We start from the raw sequence: 23963 nt of genomic DNA, 5'->3' as shown, positions 1-23963 counted from the left end.
GGGTTTATTTGGTTACAAAGTTACAGTCTTAAGGCCATAAAGTGTCCAAGGTAAGTCATCAACAATTAGGTACCTTCACTGGAGGATGGCCAATGGTGTCTGGAAAACCTCTGTTAGCTGGGAAGGCATGGGCCTGGTGCCTGCTCCAAAGTTTTGGTTTCAAAATGGCTTTCTCCGAGGATGTTCCTCTCTAGGTTGCAGTTCCTCAAAAATGTTACTCTTAGTTGCTCTTGGGGTGTTTTTCTTCTCTTAGCTTCTCCAGAGCAAAATTCTGCTTTCAACGGCTGTCTTCAAAATCTCAATCAATGCAAAATGGCATTCAAAAAACTCAAGCACCCTTTCTTGAAAAAAAACCACACAGAAAACTAGGAATACAAGGGAATTTCCAAAAGATCAAAAAGGCCATAAATGTAAAACCCAGAGCCAACATCATACTCAATGGTGAAAGACTTAAAGCTTTCCCTCTAAGATCAGGAAGAAGATAAGACATTCCCATTACCACACCATTGCTTTCAACATGATATCGGAAATGCTGGCCAGAGCAATTAAGTAAGAAAAACAAAAAAGGCATCTAAAGCTGGAAAGGAGAAGTAAAGCTATTGCTGTTCACAGATGACATGATCCTATACAGAGAAAATTCAGAAGAATCTACAAGAAAGCTACTAGAGCTAATAAACGAATTCAGCAAAGTGATGTGGTACAAGCTCAATACCTCCAAATCAATAATGCGTCTATAAACTAGCAAGGAACAATGCAAAAAGGAAATCAAGAAAACAATTCCATTCATAATAGTAACACAATAATATACCTAGCAATCAATTTTACAACCAAGGGTGTAAGGGACTTGTAAACAGAAAATTACATATCAGTACTGAAAGAAATTAAAGACAACCTAAATAAATGAAAAGAATTCCATGCTCATAAATTGGAAAAATTAGTATCATTAGGATGTCAATTCTACTCAAAGCTATTTATGGATTCAACATAATCCCCCCCAAAATTCCAACAGCCGACTTCACAGAAATGAAAAAACTAATCATCAAATTCATATGGAGAAGCCAGAGGCTCCAAATAGCCAAAATCATTTTAGAAAAGAAGAACAAAGTTGGAGGACATACTACCCAATTTCAAAACTCATTACAAAGCTAAAGTAATCAAAACAACATGGTACTGGCAAAAGGACAGACATCTAGACCAACAGAACAAAATTAAGAACCCAGGAATAAACCTGCTCATCAACAGCCAATCAATTTTTTTAATTAAATTCAGTTTTATTGAGATACATTCACATACCATACAATCATCTATGGTGTACAATCAACTGTTCACAGTGTCATCATATAGTCAGTTATGCATTCATCACCCCAATCTATTTTTGAACATTTTCCTTACACCAGAAAGAATCAGAATCAGAATTAAAAATAAAAGTTTTTATTTTTTATCATTTAGTTTTTGTCCCCATTTTTCTACTCATCCATCCATACACTGGATAAAGAGAGTGTGATCCACAAGGTTTTCACAATCACATGGTCACCCCTTGTAAGCTACATTGTTATACAATCGTCTTCAATTGTCAAGGCTACTGGGTTGAAGTTGGTAATTTCAGGTATTTACTTCTAGCTATTCCAGTACATTAAAACCTAAAAAGTGTTACCTATATCATGCGTAAGAATGTCCACCAGAGTGACCTCTCTACTCCATTTGAAATCTCTCAGCCACTGAAGCTTTATTTTGTTTCATTTTGCATCCCCTTTTTGGTCAAGATGTTCTCAATCCCACGCTGCCGGGTCCAGATTCACCCCCAGGAGTCATATCCTGCATTGCCAGGGAGATTTACAACCCTGGGAGTCAGGTCCCACATAGTGGGGAGGCAGTGAGATCACCTGCCGAGGTGGCTTAGTTATAGAGAGAGGGCCACATCTGAGCAACAAAGAAGCCCTCAAGGGGAGACTCTTAGGCACAATTATAAGCAGATTGAGCCTCTCCTTTGCAGCAACAAGCTTCATAAGGGCAAGCCCCAAGATAGAGGGCTCAGCACACCAAGCTGTCAGTCCTCAATGTTTGTGAGAACATCAACAACAATCCAGGTGAGTAAGTCGAACACTTCCACATTTTCCCCGAGCTCCTCAGGGGGGCCTTGCATATTTATTTTTATTCTCCACTCAAATTACTTTGGGATGTGTTGCTATTTCACTCTAACCTATACAAACCTACCATATCCCACTTCCTATTCAAAGTTCCATGTAATTGTGGTGTTTGAACAAATTGACTGTAGAAATTATATTGTTTAGAAAATATAGATCCTGCACCAAATAAACATCTCTTCCCTTGGTCGCACATGGAAGTTGAAGTTTTTAAACACAGTCAGTTTCAACCTTTACCCTTTGGCCCAATTTGCCCTGGTCTTAACCAGATCTGCTTCATTCATATCTCTAATTGAAGTCTGGGCTCTTTACAGCTTTTTTTTTTTTTTTTTTTTTTTAACAGTTGCTGTATGCACTAATACTGACATTCATATCTGGATGGCCAATCGATTTTTGACAAGGGTGCCAAGTTGATGCCTTAATTTGGAAATCTTCATGGCTTAGAACTTTAAATTTGGAAGCTAATAAATTCCCATTGTAAAAGCCAACCCATTTGTAGTATATTGCATTCTGGTGCTTTAGCAAACCGAGGAAGATAGATATATAGAATGGTATGGCAGATGTGTCAAAGTATTACAGTTTGGTAGTCTAGGTATCTGGGACACATTGCAGGGAGTTCTTGGGATGGGTTTTGTATTATTTTTGCGAAATTTCGAATCTATAAATTTCAAATTATTTCAAAATAAAGACAAGCACAAAATCAAAAAGTCCAAGGAACCCCAAGAAGGATAAATAAAAAATCCAAAGTTGGTTATTTACCAACTTTTGGAAAATTATGCAAGTAGTGACATTTCTGATATGACTTTGCTTATTTTTGACTTTTGAAAGCATGTTACTGATACATAAAATAATATACATAATAATAATGCCATAATATAGGATTCTCACTACATAGTAATGCTATTTACAATGTTACACATTATGTAATGTCATATTTAAAAATAACAAAAAAGGAAAATGTTAGATTGTATATATGATAACAGAATAAACACTAAAAAAAAAAAAATCTATGGAACTACACTATACACTGAACCCTAAGTTAAACTGAAAAAAAAAAAAAAGTAAAATAAAACCAATATAAATGGAAAAGAAAGGAAAAAAATCACTTAACTGAGAACGAACAAATGACCTTACCTGCAGTGCATGAATACTCTAGGCACACTATATGGAGACAATGCAAGACAGAACTAACCCCTATAACTAAAATTAACTGTATTTGACCATATGCCTTTAGTCTTTGGCAGAACAGGGTAACAGAGTGGAAGAATTGCAAACAAATCCTGAATTTTTTTGGATTTGTTTGGGTGAATCAATTCTGAAACTATTTTAGATGTATTACTGAATTGAGCAAATAAGCAAATATGTTGATATTGGGAGACAGGGTTTTCACTGTGGAACAAGGGATATACAAATATGGTATGGGAATGAACAAGAAAGAACACTCTTGGGATAGACTGGAATGAGAGGTATTACTGAAAACAAATGATTTCTAAATCTGTGTATGAATATGTATCCCGTGAAAACACCCTTCAAGAATAAAGATGAAGACATCTATAGAACACTCCACCAAATAAGAGCAGAATACATCTTGTTCTCAAGGGCAAATGGAAGATTATCCAGGATAGATTATATATATAAACCAGTAAAACAAGTCTCAATAAATTTTAAAAGGGTGAAGCCATAAAAAATATGTTCTCTAACCACAATGGAATGAAAATTAGCAATCAATAACAGAAGGAAATTTGAGACATTCACAAATATGTGGAAATTAAACAACAAAGTCCTATCTGAGCCTTGGGTCAAAGAAGAAACCACAAGGGAAACTAGAAAACACTTAGACATGAGTGAAAACAAAAACAGAACACAACAAAACTTATGGGATGCAGAGAAAGCAGTGTTCGGAGGGAAATTTATAGCTTTAAACATACACATTAAAAAAGAAAAACCATCTCAAATCAAAACCTTAAACTCTCACCTTAAGAAACCAGAAAAAAAGCAAACCACACTTAAGGCAAACAGAAGGAAGGAAGTAATAAAAATAAGAGAACAGATCAACAAAATAGAAAACAGAAACAATGGAGAAAAATCAGAGAAATCCACAGTTGGTTCTTGGAAAAGATCAACGAAATTCACCTACCTTTAGATGACCAAGAATAAAAGAGAGAAGACTCAAATTATTAAAATCAGGACTGAAGAGGGACATTACAATTGACCTTATAGAAATAAAAAGGATTATAAGGGATACCATGAACAATTGTATGCCAACAATTTAAATCACCTACATGAAATGGACAAATACCTAGAAATACACAACCACCAACACTGACTCAAAAGAAATAGAATCTGAAAAGACCTGTAACAAGTAAAGAAATTGAGTCAATAATCAAAAAAACTTCCAAAAAAAAAAGAGGACTGATGCCGCAATGGTGAATTTTGTCAAATGTTTTTAAGTAAAAATTAATATCAATCCTTTCCAAACTCTTCCAAAAAATAAAAGAGGAGGAAACACTTCCCAAATCATTCCCTAAGGTATTACCCCAATACAAAACTCAAATAAGTCATCACAAGTAAAGAAAAATACAGAATATTCCTGTGAATACAAATGCCAAAGTCCTCTATAAAATCCTAGCAAACTGTAACCAGCAACATATAAAATGAATTATACAACACTATTACCGAGTGGGATTTATGCCAAGAATACACAGTTGGTTCAACATATAAAAATGTCATATACCTTATTAACAGAATAAAAGACAAAAACCACATGATCATCTCAATAGACACAGAAAAGGCATTTGATAAAATCCAGTGTATTTTCATGATAAAAATGTTCAAAAAACTAGGAATAGAAAGGAAATTCCTCAACCTAATCAAGTGTACCTACAGAAAACTGAGGCTAACATTATGCTTAACAGTTAAAGACAGCAAGTTTCCCCCCTTAAATCAGAAACAAAACAAGGAAGTCTGCTCTTTCCACTTCCATTCAAAACTGTATTGGAAAAGTTCTAGCCAAAGCAATGAGGCAAGTAAAAGAAATTAAGGGCCTCAAGACTGGAAAAGAAGTAGAAGATAGAAATAAATAGAAAATAAAACAGAAAAGTCTCTCTATTCACAGATGACATGATCTTACATATAGAAAACCTATAGAATCTACCAAAAAAGTATTAGAGCTAATAAAAGAACTCAGCAACATTGTAGGATACAAGATCAACATGCAAAAATCAGATGTATTTCTACAAACTAGCAATGAATAATCCAAAAATGATATTAAGAAAACAAGTCCATTTGCAACAACATCAAAAAGGATAACAAACTTAGGAATACAGGGTATGTTTACTCTTCTTATTCTGACAAGAGCTATCACTTCTATATCCTACTTAAGAAGCATGTGTCCTTGGCATGTCAGAGGGCCTATATTTTCTATGTGATTTTCAACTTATAAAAAGGCTACTGCTCCTCAACAAACCAAATTCAATAGTACATTAAAAAAAATATACACCACGATCAAGTGGGATTTAACCCAGGAATGCAAGGGTTTCTCAACATAAAAAAATTAGTTAACGTAATACACTACATTATAATAGAATGAAGGAAAAAAATACACACGATCATCTCAACTGGTGGAGAAAAGACATTTGCCAAAATGTAACTCCCTTTCTTGATAAAAACACTCAGAAAACTAGGAAAAGAAGGAAACTCCTTGTGATGGTTTGAAGCTGTATGTAACCCAGAAAAGATCATGTTCTTAAAGCTAATCTATCCCTATGGGTATATACCTACTGTGGGTGGGACATTTTGATTAGCTCATTTCCATTGAGGCATGCCCCAGATGGATGTTAATCCTCTTACTGGAGCCCTTTATAAGAGATAAAATTCAGAGCAAGAAGCTAAGAGAGACAGAAGCTAAAGACATAAACACACAGAACCTCAGAAAGCAAGCCACAGATGAAGGAGCCAGAAGCTGAAAGCAATGAAACCTGGGAGAGACAGACCAGCAGACACTGCTGTGTCCCTTCCCATGTGAAAGAAGAGTCCCGGACTGCCAGCAGCATTTCTTCAGGAAGAAGTTATCATTCTGTTGATGCCTTGATTTGCACATTTTCACAGTCCCAGACCTGTAAAGCTGTAAACTAATAAATCCCCATTGTTAAAAGCCCAACCATTTATGATACACTGCATTCTGGCAACTTTAGCAAACTAAAATACAGCCTCAACACAACAAATGGCACATAAGAAAACCCACAGCCAAGATCATACTCAATGGTGAAATACTGAAAGGCTTTCCCTCTAAGATCAGGAACAAGGATGCCTACTTTCACCACAGCTATTCAGCATTGTACTGGAAGTTCTAGCCAGAACAAGTACACAAGAAAAAGAAACAAAAGCCATCCAAGTTGAAGAGGAAGAATTAAAATTTTCCCTATTTGCAGATGATGAAAAGCCTGTAAAATTCACAACAAAGCTATCAGAGCTAATAAACAAATTCAAGAAAGTGGTGGGGCTTCCCTCTCCCTCACTTGGTCCCAGGCAGCTTGGGAAGTGCTCAGAGACAGAGGATTGGATCCCTCCCACCTCCAACTGGAGACACAGACTATAAAATCTCTTACAGCAGTGAGATAGATCCCCACATATATCCAGACACAGAAACCCAAGTCCACAGAGATCCAGGGCAGGACATAAACGACAGAGGAGTTCAGAATACAAAATGGCCCCAAGAAGGGGTTTCCAAATGGAGGATTAGGGAGGGAACAGCAGAACCTACTTCTTCCCCAAAAACAACAGGTAGTCAGGCAGAAACTTTTCAAATCAATTGTTTGGGGACCTGGAGGACAGGAGAGGACATTTCAATACCCAGGTCAGTGCAGGATGAAGAGACTAAGAAAAACTTGGGTAGAGACTATACTTCTGGCCACAGCTCCTGGTGCCCCACCCTTAAATGAAGCAGCAGTGTGCAGCCCAATTCTTGCTGGGAGGAGGGCTGCAGACTGAGGTGGCAGCAAAAGCCCTCTGCCCCAAGTAAAGAGGGGGACAGCCCAACACTAAACTAGATTCTGGTCAGCTAAGTGAGAATGCAGGACCCAAAGTTTCAGCCCCATCCAGTAAGACAGTGCTGGGCTCCAGGATTTAAACAGCTTCTGAGGAGGAATAAGTAACCAAAGAGCATCGTCTGCTGGGCAGACCAGATAGTGCAGTGAGGGAAAGTATGGCTTTTTGGAGCCTCTGCAGACCCTATCTCAGGCCCATCAGAGCTGGTCTAAATCCCTTGCATGGGGACCTAGCCATGTTTTGGCTAAGAAATACTGATGATCCAACTGTCAAAGCAGTGCCCTAATACACCAAGCAACAATTAAATCCTAGACAAGAGAGAGGAACCGACCTTCAGAATAGACCCATCAAGAAAATCAGATGACCGGATAGCAGCAAAAAATCACAAAGCATACTAAAACACAGGAAGATAGGGCCCAGTCAAAAGAACAAATTAAAAAATCAGAGGAGACACATAATTTGGAACAGCTAATCAAAGATGTTCAAACAAATCTCCTAAATCAAGGAAGAAAAATATACATAAAGAGATTAAGGATATAAAGAAGACACAGGGATAAGGAAATAACCGAAACTGTGGAACTGTAACCTATAATATTCTTTGAAATTTGTTCTCCAACTACTTGTTAAATTTCACTTAGAAAGTTATCACTTCTATGTATATACGTTATATTCTACAATAAAAAATATGATAAAAAAGAGTGAGCATAAAGAAGAATTTGAAAGAATACACAAAAATAACAGACCTTATGCAAATGAAATGAGAAATATATTAGAGACATACAATAGCAGATCTGAAGAGGTGGAAGAAAGGATTAGCCAGCTAGAAGACAAAGCAACCAAATTCAAACAGACAAAAGAACCAATTGAGAAAAGCATGGAAAAATTTGAACAGGGTCTCAGGAAAATGAATGACAACATGAAGCACACAAACATATGCATCATAGGAGTCCCAGAAGGACATGAGAAGGGAAAAGGGCCAGGAAGAATATTTGAGGAAATAATGACTGAAAATTTCCCAAACCTTATAAAAGATATAAATATGCAAATCCAAGAAGCCCAATGTACTCAAAACAATTAATCTGAATATACTCGCTCCAAGACACATAGTTATCAGACTGTCAATGCCAAAAAGGAGGAGAAAATTCTGAAAGCAGCAAGAGAAAAGCAATTCACCAAATACAAGGGAAGCCAAGTAAGACTAAGTACTGGTTTTTCATCAAACACCATGCAGTCAAGAAGGCAGTGGTATGATATATTTTAAGATGCGGAAAGAGAAAAACTGCCAGCCAAGAATTCTCTGTTCAGCAAAGCTGTCCTTCAAAAATTAGGGAGAATTAAAAATATTCACAAATAAACATAAGCTGAGAGAGTTCACTAACAAGAGATCTGACCTACAAGAACTTCTAAAGGAGTCCTGCTGGCTGAAAAGAAAAAACAGGGAAGAGTAGCTTGGAGGATGGTACAGAAATGAAGAGTATCAGTAAGAGTAAAGGGATAAAAAGAGAGAAGAAAACAGATATGACAAATAAAAACCAAAGGATAAAATGGTTGAAGTAAGTACTGCCTTAACACAATAACACTGAATGTTAAGAGATTAAACTCCCCAATCGAAAGATACAGATTGGCAGAACGGATGAAAAAAAAAAAAAAAATGATCCATCTATATGCTGTTTACAAGAGACCCATTTTAGACCCAAAGATACAAATAGGGTGAAAGTGAACGGATGGAAAAAGATACTCCATACAAGTAGTAACAAAAAAACAAAACAAAACAAAAAACTGGGGTAGCTATAATAATATCAGACAAAATAGACTTTAAATGCAAAATGCTATCAGAGACAAAGGAGGATACTGTATATCAATAAAAGGGACAATTCACCAAGAATAAATAACAATCATAAATATTTATATACCTAACCAAGGTGCCTCAAAGCACAGGAGGCAAACACTGGCAAAACTGAAGGGAGTAATACATGTCTCTATAATAACAGCAGGAGTCTTCAACACACCACTCTCTTCAACAGATATAGCATCTAAATAGAAGATCAATAAGGAAGCAGAGAACCAAAATAATGATAAATGAGCCAGACCTAACCAACATATATAGAACATTGCACCCCAAAACAGCAGTATATACATTCTTCTCAAGTGCTCATGGAATATTCTCCAGGATAGACCACACGCTGGGGCACAAAACAGCTCTTAATAAATATAAAAAGAATGAAATTATACAAAGCACCTTCTCTGATCATAATGGAATGAAGCAGGAAATCAATAACTGGCGAACTGGAAATTTCACAAATATATGTAGGTTAAATAAAAATGCTCTTAAATAATCAGTGGGTTGAAGAAGAAACTGCAGGAGAAATAAGTAAATATCTTGAGATGAATGAAAATGAGAACACAACATATCAAAACTTATGGGATGCAGAAAAAGCAGTGCTGAGAGGGAAATTTGCAGCCCTAAATGCCTTCATCAAAAAGGAAGAAAGAGCTAAAATCATAGCCCTAACCAAACACCTGGAGAAACTAGAGAAAGAACAACAAACTAATCCCAAAGCAAGTAGAAGGAAAGAAATAACAAAGATCAGAGCAGAAATAAATGAAATGGGGAACAAAAAAAAAAATAGAGAATCAAGAAAACCAAAAGTTGGTTCTTTGAGAAGATCTATAAAATTAACAAATCTTTAGCTGGACTGACAAAGACAAAAAGGGAGAAGATGCAAATAAATAAAATCAGAAATGAGAGAGGGGTCATTACCATGGACCCTGAAGAAATAAAAAGATCATAAGAGGATACCATGAACAATTGTATGCTAACAAACTAGAAAACCTAGATGAAATAAACAATTTCCTAGAAACACTTGAACAACCTACGCTGACTCAAGAAGAAACAGAAGACCTCAACAAACCAATCACAAGTAAAGATATTGAATCCACCATCAAAACCTCCCAACAAAGAAAAGTCCAGGACCAGATGACTTATCAGGGGAAATTTACCAAGCATTCTGCATTCTAAGAAGAATTAATACCAATCCTGCACAAACTCTTTCAAAAAAATTGAAGAGGAGGGAATACTAACTCACTCATTCTATGAGGCCAACATCACCCTAATACCAAAGCCTGATAAAGATACAAGAAAACTACAAAATCTCTCCAATAAATATTGATGCAAAAATCCTTAATAAAATGCTTGCAAATAAAATCCAACAGCACATTAAAAGAATTATACATCATGACCAAGTGAGTTTTATTCCAGCTATGCAAGGGTGGTTCAACACAAAAACATCAATTAATGTAATATGCCATATTAACAAATCAAAAGAGAAAAAAATCACATGATCATGTTGATTGATGGAGAAAAGGCATCTTACAAAATTCAGCATCCTTTCTTGATAAAAACCCTTTTGAAAGGTAGGAATCAAAGGAAACTTCCTCAGCATGATAAAGGGCATATATGAAAAATCCATGGCTAACATACTCAACGGTGAGAGACTGAAACGGGATCAAGACAAGATTGCCCACTGTCACCACTGTTATTCAACATTGTGCTATAAGTTCTAGCTAGAACAATTAAGCAAGAAAAAGAAATAAAAGGCACCCAAATTGGAAAAGAAGTAGTAAAATTTTTATTATTTGCAGATGACATGTTCCTACATTTAGAGAGTCCCCAAAAACTATGACAAAACTACTGCAGATAATAAATGAGTTCAGCAAAGTGGCAGAATACAAAATCAACATGCAAAAATCACTGGTGTTTCTCTACACTAGTAATGAGCAATCTGAGAAGGAAATCAAGAAAAAAAATCCATTTACAACAGCAACTAAAAGAATAAAATATCTAGGAATAAACTTAACTGAGAATGTAAAGGCCTGTACACAGAAAAATACGCAACATTGCTAAGTGAAATTAAAGAAAATTTAAATACATGGGAAGACATTCTTTGTTCACAGATTGGCAGGCTAAATTTCATTAAGATGTCAATTCTACCAAAATTGATCTACAGATTCAATGTAATACCAATCAAAATTCTAACAGCCTACTTTGCAGAAATGGTAAAGCTAACTCTCATTTTTATTTGGAAGGGTAAAGGGCCTTGAATAGCCAAAAACATCTTGAAAAAGAAGAATGAAGTGGGAGGACTCACGTGTCCTGACTTTAAAGCATATTGTAAAGCTACAGTGGTCAAAACAGCATGCAACTGGCATAAAGAGAGACATACTGATCAATGGAATTGAGAGTTCAGATACAGACCTGATCTATTGCCAAGTACTGATGAGGCTCTCAAGTCCACTCAACTGGGAAAGAACAGTCTCCTCAATAAATGGTGTTGGGAGAACAGAATATCCATATCCAAAAGAATAAAAGAGGACCCCTATCTCACACCCCATACAAAAATTAACTCAAAATGGATCAAAGACCTAAATATAAGAGCTAGTACCATAAAACTCCAAGAATATAGGGAAACATTTTCAAGATCTAGTGATAGGAGGCAGTTTCTTAGACCTTACACCCAAAGCACAAGCAACAAAAGAAAACACAGATAAACTGGACCTCCCTAAAAGTGAATACTTCTGTTCTTCTAAGGACTTTGTCAGAGGGTGAAAAGGCAGCCAACTCAATGGAAGGAAATATTTGGAAACCACATATCTGATAAGGGCCTGATATCTAGAATACATAAAGAAATTCTACAACTCAACAACAAAAAAAAAACAAACAGCCCAATCAAAAACATTGGGAAAAAGATATCAATAGGCATTTTTCCAAAGAGGAAGTACAAATGACTAAAAAGCACATGAAAAGATGCTCAACTTCAACAGCTATTAGGGAAATGCAAATCAAAACCACAATGAACCTGGAAAAGGCCACGGAGCCATGGAGTCACTGCCTCCCTGTCCCCTGAGCCTGAGGCCCACAGCACCACCCTGGTGGCCAGGCTGCCCCTCTGCCCCTTCCAGGTGATGGGCAGAAGCAGAGGCGGGACCCGCCAGTGGCCTGGAGGAACCTCTTTGCCCGCCTTGACAACTGGCCACCGCCAATACCCCTGATGTGCCGCCCTGCAGCCGTTTTTAGATCCTAATCAAGAAAATGATTTACTGTAGGAAGAGAAGTTTCCTGAATGAACAACTGTTAACTGAATTACCCAAGACTCTACACATATCATTGTCCGAATCTGATATATACCATCCTCATAAAGTACTGAGTTACCTGTGGACTGGAGTATTAAAACTCGACTCCTTTTCACCTCTTCTTAACCCTTTACCTGGGAAGACCACGTGAAAGCACAGGAAGAGGCTCAAGGTCCTGTCCAGCATTGTAGGGTAACAGAAGTTACTTTGCCTCAAAGTATACAGGATCCCAAACTATCTACTGACCTCTGTTGTGCCTTCCAGCAGAGCGTTATCTATTGACTCCATCCTGCATTGTTGTGGCTACCACTGTTTCCTCATACTGGAGGTGACAGAAAAATGGCTGAAAAGACAAGCCCTCAGTCAAATGATGAAACCCTACAACACATTTTAATGAGTGACTGGTCTGTGAGCCTTACTGCTCTACAAAATCTGCTGGAGACAAAACTTTCCCCTATTTCTACATTTGTATCTATCAGTTTACCATCCTATTCTGTGCAGCAGGATTAGCAGGAAATAAGGTAATCACAGCTATCACGTCTCCCACAACTAGAGGTTTAAAAAAAGCTATGAAAAACAAAGATACTGAATTTTCTCTGCCTTTAATAAAATACCACAAGAAGAAGAAAGCATCTGGAACAAGCTCGGGACATGGGGAAGAACAAGCAATCAGCAATGAAGAAGAGGAGGAAAGTTTTTCCTGGCTGGAAGAGATGGGTGTGTGAGACAAAATAAAAAAACCAAACATATTCTCTCTATCAAGTTGAGCAAAGAGAAATATAAAGTGCAAATGGTTGAAACCTGAGTGTGCTACATTGGTGAAAGGAATCAATACCTTTACATTGCTCAGTTTTTTGATCAACTGTAAAAGTTTATTGCTACCTCTGGTCCACAGGCAGGACTTCCACCAACACTGTTACCCCTTTAGCTTTCCAAGATGCCACAATGCAAATAAGCAAGGCATGAAGTGTAAATGTGAAGGCACAAGTTCATTCTAGATACAAGGATCAATTTAATTTGGAAATTGCAGGGCCTGCCATGCCTTATTCTCTACATTCTGTGACAAAGCTACTCAACTCTTCACAAAGTGGATCTTTTCTTTCGGGACTATATATATACTCATGAGCCAAATGCTATCTTTAGCATCCACCCACAGTGGACAAAGTATTGGATAAGAAGATTGTTCATAAGGAGCTTGCTCATTGTGGGTTGCATCCTAAGACTCTGGATCAACTTACTCAAATATCATTACTGGGGAAATAATCTTTACGGCACATGGAAATAAGTGACTACATTTATAATTGGAGATTATAAATATCAAAGTAAGTCTAAATGGAATCTTTGAGGACAAAAAGCCTTTTAAGAAGGAAATTCAAGATTCTTACACTTTTTGCCTTAAAATGCATTTTCAAAGTTAAAAGAAAGGAATAGAACTAAAAATATTCATGTTGTTTATAAACATTAACTTTTTAAGTTAGCTTTTATTACATGCCTTGAGCAGTAGGATTAAGTTTTTAAATCAACATTTTCTATTTTAACTATTTTGAGATTAGATATTCAAATATGAAGATAGCTTTTGTTTTTTTAACTGTTTTAACTACCTCCATTAACTTGAATGAGGATTCTAGATCCCTACAACTGAAGTATAAACTAGGCAGAAAATGGAATTAATGTGTTTTCCTGCAAATGGGAAATGGAGACTGTCTGTTGCAATTTATCTCATGGCATCATTACCGGACATATCTGGGCAAAATTTTATTACTTTAACAATTTACCTAAGGCTAATTATTAGGGTCTTTTTTTTTTTAAGTACAATTATAGACACTACCTACTGAGCTGATTGTTGATGCTTCTACTTCAGTGTCTTTCCTACTGATTTAAAAATCCTCACTGCAAATATCTTTTTTTTTTTAATGTTTGCTAACCCAGAGAAAAATATATTTTGTGTTCCACATAATGTTAAGAGCTGTGTATCAGCTGGCATGGCAAAACAGTATTTAATGTGCTACTGTAGGTATTTGTGTGCATGTGCATATAACTCAAATTAAAGTGCTTAGGAATAAAAAAAAAATCACACAATAGATATCATTTCACACCTATTAGAATGGCCACTATTAAACAAACAGGAAACAAGTGTTGGAGAGGATGTGGAGAAATAGGAACACATATTCACTGGTGGCAGGAACGTAAAATGGTACAGAGACTGTGAAGGATGGTTTGGCAGTTCCTCAGGAAGATAAGAATAGAGTTGTCTTATGACCCAGCATATACTACTCAGTATACTACTCAGTATACCTAGAAGATCTGAAAGCAGGATGCAAACAGACATCTGTACACTGATGTTCACAGCAGCATTATTCACAATTGCCAAGAGATGGAAAGAATCCAAATGTCCTTCAACAGAAGAATGGATAAACAAAATGTGGTATATACACATGATAGAATACTATGCAACAGTAAAAAGGAACGAGGTAGTGAAACAGATGAAAACATGGACTTCAAGACATAATGCTGAGTGAAATAAACCAGACACAAAAGGACAGATAATGTATGTTACCACTAATGTGAATGCTGAAAAATGTAAAATAAGTGACTTATAACATAGAATATAGGGGACCTAGAGACAGTCAGAAGTTAGCGAAGGGGGAACGATAATCTAATATGTACAGATATGATAATGAGAGTGATCTTAATGGTATGGGAATGGTCAGGTGTGACTACGGTTCGTTAATGGGTTTATAAGTATCAGTGACGCGTTGAAGGCAAACATGTTCGTAAATGGTTGTTTAAAGGCATGTAATCCACAGAGTAGCATCACAAATATAAATAAGTGTTAGCATAAAATACTTATAAGGTATGACACTGGTGCAGAGGGTTAACAACAGAGTGGTATGGAAAAACTACCCATTATGTATTAATGACTAGGAATATCTTACCAACTCTATACTAATATTAGGGATGAATAATTAGCAGCTGATAGGAGCTCTGGGATGTATTATGTTATGCTAATTGTTTAAAGTTGAGACTGATGATGAATGTACAATTAAGTGAAGATAATGTAAGAAACTGACCATTCATCTTGGGATAGAATATATATTAAGTAAAGTTAGGAACTCACTACTTAATAAATCAAGCTCTCAACTTGAGGCTTGTTCTTGTTGAAGTTTAGAAAGCTGAGCCTTCCTATAATTATGCCTAAGAGGCATCTCCACGGAACCTCTTTTGCTGCTCAGATGTGGCCTTTCTCTCTCTAAGCTCAACTTGGCAAATAAATTCATTAACTACCCCCAAGAGACATGACTCCAGGGGAATGAGTCTCCCTGGCAACGTGGGACATGATTCCCAGGAATAAGCCTGGCCCTGGCAGCAAGGGATTGAAAATGCCTACTTGACCAAAAGGGGGAAAAAAGAAAGGTAACAAGCTGAGGTCACAGTGGCTGAGAGATCCCAAATAGAGTCAAGAGGCTATCCTGGAGGTTCCTCTTATGCAAACTCCAGCTAGACATCCCAAATGTCCACAGTATGCCATGCCCTTACCAAAAGTAGTCCCCAAATACCTAGGTCCCTACCTGAGATTCTACAAAAGAGGCATTCACTAAGTTTTATCTCTCAGAAACTTAATTCTACCACAGTGTTCCTATACCAGACAAATTCTAAAACCCAGAGGCAACAGCCTCTTTAAGAGCAACTATCAGATGCGGTACCTTCCCCATACTGTTGACACCCACTTTCAATATGAACAAGTTAGGGTGCTTACTGCCTAGACACCCCTGAAGATGGAGAAAGAGATTAAATGAGAGAAAGAGGTAGCAACAAACAAGATAAGATTTAACAAAGGCCTATGAATAACGAAACTTTATATAATTATACATATATATTTTTTGGATGCTGGGGTGTTGGAATGACTGGAAGGAGGTAAATGACATGATAGTACTGTAGCCTATAGCATCTTTCGGGATTTGCTCTATGGCTGCTCACTGAATTGTGCCTTGAAGGTCTTCACCTTTCTGTATACACCTTGTATTGCATAATAAGGAAAGAACTGAAACTGTGGAACTGTGGAAACTGTGAGCTGTACATCAAGAGACGCCATCTTTCTGTATGTATATTTCACAATAATAGAAATGGCTGAAGTTGTGGAACTGTGACCCATGACATTCTTTGAAATTTGCTAACTACTTGTGAAATCATAGTCTGAAAGTTATCACTGTTATGTACATATGTTAAAGTTCACAATAAAAAAATTTTTTTAAGTGGAGGGATACGAGATCAACACAAAAATTAGTGGTGTTTCTATACACCTGTAAGGAACAATCCAAAAAGAAAATCAGGAAAAAGAAAAAAAAAAAAAAGAAAATCGAGAAGACAATTCCATCTACAATAGCAACCAAAAGAATTAAATATCTAGGAATAAATTTAATCAAGGATATAATGGGAATGTACATAGGTTACTACAAAACATTGCTGATTTCTAATGGATGCCCTCAGCCATAAAACATTACTTGGAATTTTCTGAGCAAGCCATAATCTTTTAGGCTTTAAAGCCTTTGCCCACCCTGTCCCCTCAACCCAAAATGTCCTTTATCACTTTTTCTGCATTGAAATCTCTTGCCTGTCTTTTAAGCCTTCCTCTCCAAATAAAGATTTATAATTTGAATTATCTTCAGAGCAAAGAAAACATTTTTTCCAACTGAAAAAGAAGAAATAGTATAGAATCTAGATGGAACTGTAAATACTCTAAGTATTCAAAATTTGTTTTTTCTCCCTCTGGTTTTCATGAATTTTCCTTTCAAAGAACCAGAAAACTGATAATAAGAACAGGGAAGGAAACTTCTTTCCATTTTCTTACCTTATTCTAGATCTCTACATATCTAAGATGTATTATTTCTAAGTATATGGTATTTTAACAAATTAAGCTTGTAAATAAACTTTTATTAAATGGAAAAAAAAAAAAAAAACATTGCTGAAAGAAATTAAGAAAGACCTAGATAAATGAAAGGACATCCCATGTTCATGGATTGGAAGATAAAATGTTGTTAAGAAGTCAATTCTACCCAAAGCAATTTATAAATTCAGCACAATCCAAATCAAAATTTCAACAGCCTTCTTCGCAGAAATGGGAAGAACAATTATCAAATTAATATGGAAGGGTAACAGGTCCCAAATAGCCAAAACCATCTTGAAAAAGAAGAACAAAGTTGGAGGGTGGTGCAGTTTGCTAATACTGCAAGAATGCAAAATACCAGAAATGGATTGGCTTTCAAAAAGGGGGTTTATTTGGTTACAAAGTTACAGTCTTAAGTTCATAACAATGTCCAAGCTAAGGCATCAACAATAGGGTACCTTCGCTGAAGGATGGCCAATTGCATCCGGAAAATCTCTGCTAGCTCTGAAGGCACATGGGTTGTGTCTGCTTGATCCCAGGTCGCATCTCAAAATGGTGTTCTCCAAAATGTCAGTATCAGCTTTCAATGACCGTCTTCAAAATGTCTCCATAAGCTGCAGCAGCAAGCTCCTTTTCTGAGCTCTTATATAGGGCTGTAGTAAATTAATCAAGGCCCATGCTGAATGGGTGGGGCTACACCGCCATGGAAATTATCTAATCAGAGCTATCACCTACAGTTGGGTGGGTCACATCTCCATGGAAACAACCTAATCCAAAGGTTACAACAGAATCAACACTAATACGTCTGCCCCCACAAGACTGCACTAAAGAATGTGGCTTTTGGTGGGACATAATACATCCAAACTAGCACAGAGGGCTCACTATTTCTGATTTAAAAACTTATTATAAAGATACAGTAATCAAAATAGTGTGGTACTGCACAAGGACATACATACAAACTAACAGAACAGAATTGGAAGTTCAAAAATGAAGCCTCCCATTTACGACCAACAGATTTTTGACAAAGGTGCCAAGACCACTCAGTGGGGAAAGGAGTTTCTTCAACAATGGTGCTGGGAAAACTGGATATCACCATGCAAAAAGAATGAAAGTGGATTCCTACCTCATATCATATACAAAAATTAACTCAAAATGGATCAAAGACCTAAATATAAGAACTACAACTATAAAACTCATAGAAGAAAACATAGGGGAACATCTTCAGGACCTTGTATCAGGCAATGTTCTCTAAGACCTAACACCAAAAGCACGATCAACAAAAGAAAAAAATACATAAATTCAACTTCATCAAAATTATAAACTGTTGTTCATCAAAGGACATTATCAAGAAAATGAAAAGACAATCTACAGAATGGGAAAAAATATTTAGAAATCATATCTGATAGGGGTTTAATATCCAGAATATATAAAAAAACTTCTACAGTTGAACAACAGAAAGACAAACTCCTCACTTAAAAAATGGACATAGGACCTGAATAGACATTTCTACAAATGAGATATACAAATGGTCAATAAATACATGGAAACGTGCTCAACAACATTAGCCATTGGGGAAATGGCAATTAAAACCACAACGTGGTACCAACTCACACCTTCTAGTATGGCTATTATCTTAAAAAAAAAAAAAAAAAAGAAAATAACAAGAATTGGCAAGGATGCAGAGAAATAGGAACCCCTGCACATTGTTGGCGGGAATGTAAAATGGTGCAACCACTGTGGAAAACAGTTTGGTGGCTCCTCAAAGAGTTAAACATAGAACTACCATATGACCCGACAATCCTGCTACTTGGAATATACCCAGAAGATTGGAAAGCAGCGACATGAACAGACATCTGCACACTAATGTTCATAGCAGCATTATTCACAATTGCCAAAAAATGGAAAAAACCTAAGTGTCCATCAAGAGATGAATGGATAAACAAAATGTGGTATATACATACGATGAAATATTATTCAGAGTAAGAAGGAATGAAGTCCTAAAGCACGCGACAACATGGATAAACCTTGAGGACATTATGTTGTCAAATAAGTCAGAAGCAAAAGAACAAATCTCATATGATCTCACTGATATGAACTAATTATAATATGTAAACTCATAAAATATAGAATATAGGTTACCAGGATACAGAATGAGGCTAAAGAATTGGGAGCAATTGCTTAATATATGCAAAATGTTTAATCAGGCTGCATTTAAAAGTTTGGAAAAGGACAGAGGTGATGGTAGTACGTTAATGTGAGAATAACTAACAGTGCTGAATTGTGTGGAAATGTGGTGGAAAGGGGAAGTTGAGAGTCACGTATGTCACCAAAAAAAAAGCTGGAGATTAAAACATGGCAATGTATATATAACACAGTGAATCTTGTGGTGGACAATGCCAGTGATTAACTGTACAAATATTAAAAGTTATTTCATGAAACAGAACAAATGTTTAACACCATTACAAGGAGTTAATAATAGAAAGGTATATGGGAAAAATGTACCTATATTGCAAACTACAAACTATAGTTAACAGTAATATTTTAATACTCTTTGATCAACAGTAACAAATGTACTACACCAATACTAAGGATTAATAATGGAGGTGAGGGATAAGGGGTATGGGAGGATTTGGGTTTCCTTTTTTATTTCTTTTATGGAATAACAAAAATGTTCTAAAATCAATCATGGGGTGGTATGCACAACTATGTGATGATACCCTAAGCCAGTGATTGTATACTTCAGATGATTTGTATGTTGTGTGAATGTATCTCAATAAGGATGTGTTTAAAATATATATAGTCAGCCCTAAAAAGGAATGAAGTTCTGATAACATGCTATGACATGGATGAACCCTGAAGACATCATACTGAGTGAAATAAATAACAAGAGGACAAATATTTTATGATCTCACTTATATGAAGTAATTAGAGTATGCAAATTCATAGACAGAAATTAGAATATAGTTTACCAGAGGCAGGGGTGCAGATGGGGAATAGGGAGTTTATGCTTAAATGACACAGTTTCTGTTTCGGGTGATGAAAAAGTTTTGGTAGTGGATGGTGGTGATGGTAGAAAACATTATGAATATAATTAACATTTCTAATTGTATACTTGAAAGTGGTTAAAATGAAAAATTTTATGTTGTATACATGTTACCAGAATAAAATATATTAAAAACCCATAGAACTACACAACACAAAGAGTGAATCCTAATGTAAACCACAGACTTTAGTTAATAATAAAATCAAAATAATATTGGTTTTATCAATTGTAACAAAGGGACCACACTAAAGCAAAATTTTAATAAAAGAGAGAACTGTCTGTGGTGTGGGGGGTTGGTATATGGGAACTCATTCCTCTCTGCATGATCTTTCTGTGAACACCACAAATGCTCTGATAATTTTTTTTAAAAGTCACTAAAATTTTAACAATTTATCCATTTGAATATTTGAACCTATACTAACAATGACAGGCTATTCACTTTGATTGATGACACATCTACAAAGCTAAATAACTCTTGTGCTATTTACAAATGATTAAAAGAGAAAGAAATTAAAATTTTAAAAAGAAATTAAAATGTATCAATCTGGCCATGTTTGATATAACTTGATCCCTTCTTTTAACCTGAAGTTAAAAAAGAAAAACAAACATGATGAACATTTCTAATGCTACTAGTGTGCCAAACCACACGTACTACAAACCAATTTTATATACATAATACACAAATTCCTTTTACTCCTTAAACACATATAACAAATTTACTTTGATTTGAGAAGAAACTATTATTTTAATAGGCTTAAATTAAAGATTAGGATGACTTTAAAGGGCTAAATTTCAATTTAAATGCAATTTAAGATAAATATGCAAAGAACTTTAAAGACAAAGTAATTGAAATGTTTTTTAAAACAAGGCAAAAAACTGGTTAACCCAAAATTCACATGCCCAATTACTTATCAAATTTCAGTTCAACATGATAAAAAAAACATGAATTCATAAGCAGTGTTTGTAAAGAAGAAGCCAAATCACTGTCTTACAGAAATTCTAGCTGTACTGTAATCAGCAGAACTTTAAAAGAGTAAAATCAAATAAATACCTTACTTCAGCATCCTGGGTACAGTCAACGTGTAGAGCAGATGAAAAGTCTAATTGTACCATTCTTGGATTTGGTAAATACAAATTTTAATCTATATGATCACTATCAGATTCTAAGTGTTAAACAAGGAACTATGTAAGAGGTAAATTTCCTAACCTACCTCCCTCAAACTACTATGACATCTGCGCAGCTCAGCCTAATTCCTGACCATTTAGCAAAACATATTCCAATGAAGCGGTTTGGCCAATGATTATTCTCAGCCCAGAAAACTCAACAACCATAACAAGGAAATGGAGAAGGAACAACAGTCATACATTCTGAAAGCCAGTTTCTTAATAATGACACATGACCTTCATTTCCATATTGAAATTTACAAGACTAACATTACGCAAGAAAATAGCTTAGTTAGATGTTTAATTACTTAAGAATATTTAGCTTCCCCTAAAAGGGAATTCCAAAATATCACATACAATATACAGTTCATGACAAATGACCATCAGAGGCTGCCTGATTTAACCAATCACCAACCCAAATAAATATATTTAAATAAAAATCTGGGGAAAAAATACTATGCAAATTGACTTAAGTAGAAAACTAAAATGAATTTCTTCTAAATCATTTCTATATAAAACTTTTAACTAACAAAATAAAATATCTCCAAGTTCTCTCGGTATATACCCGGAAGATCGGAAAGCAGTGACACGAACAGATATCTGCACGCCAATGTTCATAGCAGCATTATTCACAATTGCTTAGAGATGGAAACAACCCAAATGTCCTTCAACAGATGAGTGGAAAAAAAAAAAAAAAAAAATCTCCAAGTCCAATTTTTTATAATAAAAATATATTTTATAAAATAACTTAAAAAGTCAAACACTTGTAGTTTTTTTTTTTAATGGCTTTAAGATTGCATTCTACTATGCAAAGAATGTAAGGAACAGAGCTTGTCTAAAATCTTCTAGGATGACTAAGAAAAGCATTCAGGCTATGATGTAGGAAATACAATTAGGATACCTGATGATTACTAGATGATCTCTCTTCTTTGCATAACTCGAGTTCTTGTTTCTACTGCCAGAAATGTTTTACCCTATCAAATATAATCTCTTCTAAATGCATGCGTTATGCATTTTCTTTATACAGACACACATACTCAGTTTTATACTTTAACTCCAGTGCTTATGTAGCAACATCTCTCACACACAGTAGTGGATGCTAGTACCCACTGACTGATTTTGAGTCCTTCATATCTTGATGAGAACCTGAAATGTTTTCTCTTTGTCAGGATTTAGGAGTTACAACAACCTAAGCATCCAAGAATGCCTCAAAGTGACCAACAATCTAGACAAGTGTCACTGGCCTGCTTAACTTTCAAAACACTCAATATCAAGTAACAATTTTCTTCAAAATGTTAATGCTATTGAAACACTAAAATGTTACCTAATTCTGCCCTAACTTTCCTACACAAAAATGAAATCAGTATTATTTTTTGTCTGCTTGAAAAAACTTACTGTATAGATTAGATTAACCATCTTCCTAACAAGATTTTTAAAGTAATATTTATTTTCTCTTTCCTTTAGCCCAGAAACAGGTAAGTAATGATGAGTTGTAGGCCTCCTAGAACTCCCATGCAACTTTTTAGCACTGCCAACATACCAGCATCTCAACTTATTCCTGGCTTTCCTGGGGTGGGAGGCAGAGATGGTTCTAGCAAGGCCTAGATCTTCTTATCCTACAAATTCAATGTAAGTGTAAATTTCTAATTTCTGCCTAAATATAAATGATACTTAAACACAGTACCCACTTCCAAGTATCTTAGCTACTTAAGATTTAGGCAGAAGCAGGCATTTAATTGAATCTATAAAAAGTGGGAAGCATATAAAAGTATTTACATTTTAAACTTTTAAAGGAAAAACAAGAAAGCTTTGCTAATGCCGAGTTACTCACATTCAATCTAACACAAAGCAACCAGCAGGCAGAATTTTTAAAATCTGCTTAAAGATTGTAATAAGTAGCAAATGTCAATTAAGAATTTCATTCTTATTAACTAAGGTGCAATTTTCTAGCAGCTGAAGACTCCCTGCTCTTGAGGGCTTTTTAGTAAATACAAGCAGTAGTATGGAACACTTAAAGTAAAAGTCTGGTGTTTGGACTGAGTTTGAACCACAAACTAGCTTGATCTGGAGTAAATTACTTCTCTGTACATTACTTTCATTATCTATAAAATGAAGATAATAAGTTCCCACCTCACTGAGTTGTTTTGAGGATTAAATAGACAAAAATATTTACCGATGATAAGTTTCTCGCCGATACTTTTTGAGGGCATGCTTATCCATATTAGCAGGCATATCTGCTGCATTCTGTAACCGATCACTCCAGGAGGTTGTCATTTTATTTTAAATGTATGCTGAATTCTAGAAAAGAAAAGCAGTAACTGAATTAGCTTAGAACTGATATCTGTACAGATACCTGATTTGTTAAAACACTATAAAAACACTGTCAAGAAAGTGAAAAGACAACTGTTCTAGTTTGCTAATGCTGCCAGAATGCAAAACACCAGAGATGGATTGGCTTTTATAAAGGGGGTTTATTTGTTTACACAGTTACAGTCTTAAGGCCATAAAGTGTCCAAGGTAACACATCAGCAACCAGGTACCTTCACTGGAA

The 23963-nt window shown here is 35.7% G+C and overlaps 1 protein-coding gene and 1 pseudogene across 2 annotated transcripts in view; one reads left to right on the top strand and one right to left on the bottom strand.

Moving 5' to 3' along the window:
• The window catches only part of LOC119510668, a 69979-nt pseudogene extending 56345 nt beyond the window's left edge, over positions 1-13634 (top strand).
• The window catches only part of NT5C2 (5'-nucleotidase, cytosolic II), a 123079-nt gene extending 99393 nt beyond the window's left edge, over positions 1-23686 (bottom strand). For both annotated transcript variants that reach the window (XM_037805076.1, XM_037805077.1), the window contains exon 1: positions 23586-23686. In XM_037805076.1, the coding sequence (XP_037661004.1) occupies positions 23586-23686 (101 nt within the window). The remainder of the gene's footprint in view (positions 1-23585) is intronic.
• Positions 23687-23963: the final 277 nt, after the last annotated feature.

The sequence above is a fragment of the Choloepus didactylus genome, chromosome 15 (assembly GCF_015220235.1).
Source record: "Choloepus didactylus isolate mChoDid1 chromosome 15, mChoDid1.pri, whole genome shotgun sequence".
Lineage (NCBI taxonomy): Eukaryota > Metazoa > Chordata > Mammalia > Pilosa > Megalonychidae > Choloepus > Choloepus didactylus.
The sequence above is the reverse complement of the archived record's forward strand: the minus strand, read 5'-3'. Positions and strand labels throughout refer to the sequence as shown.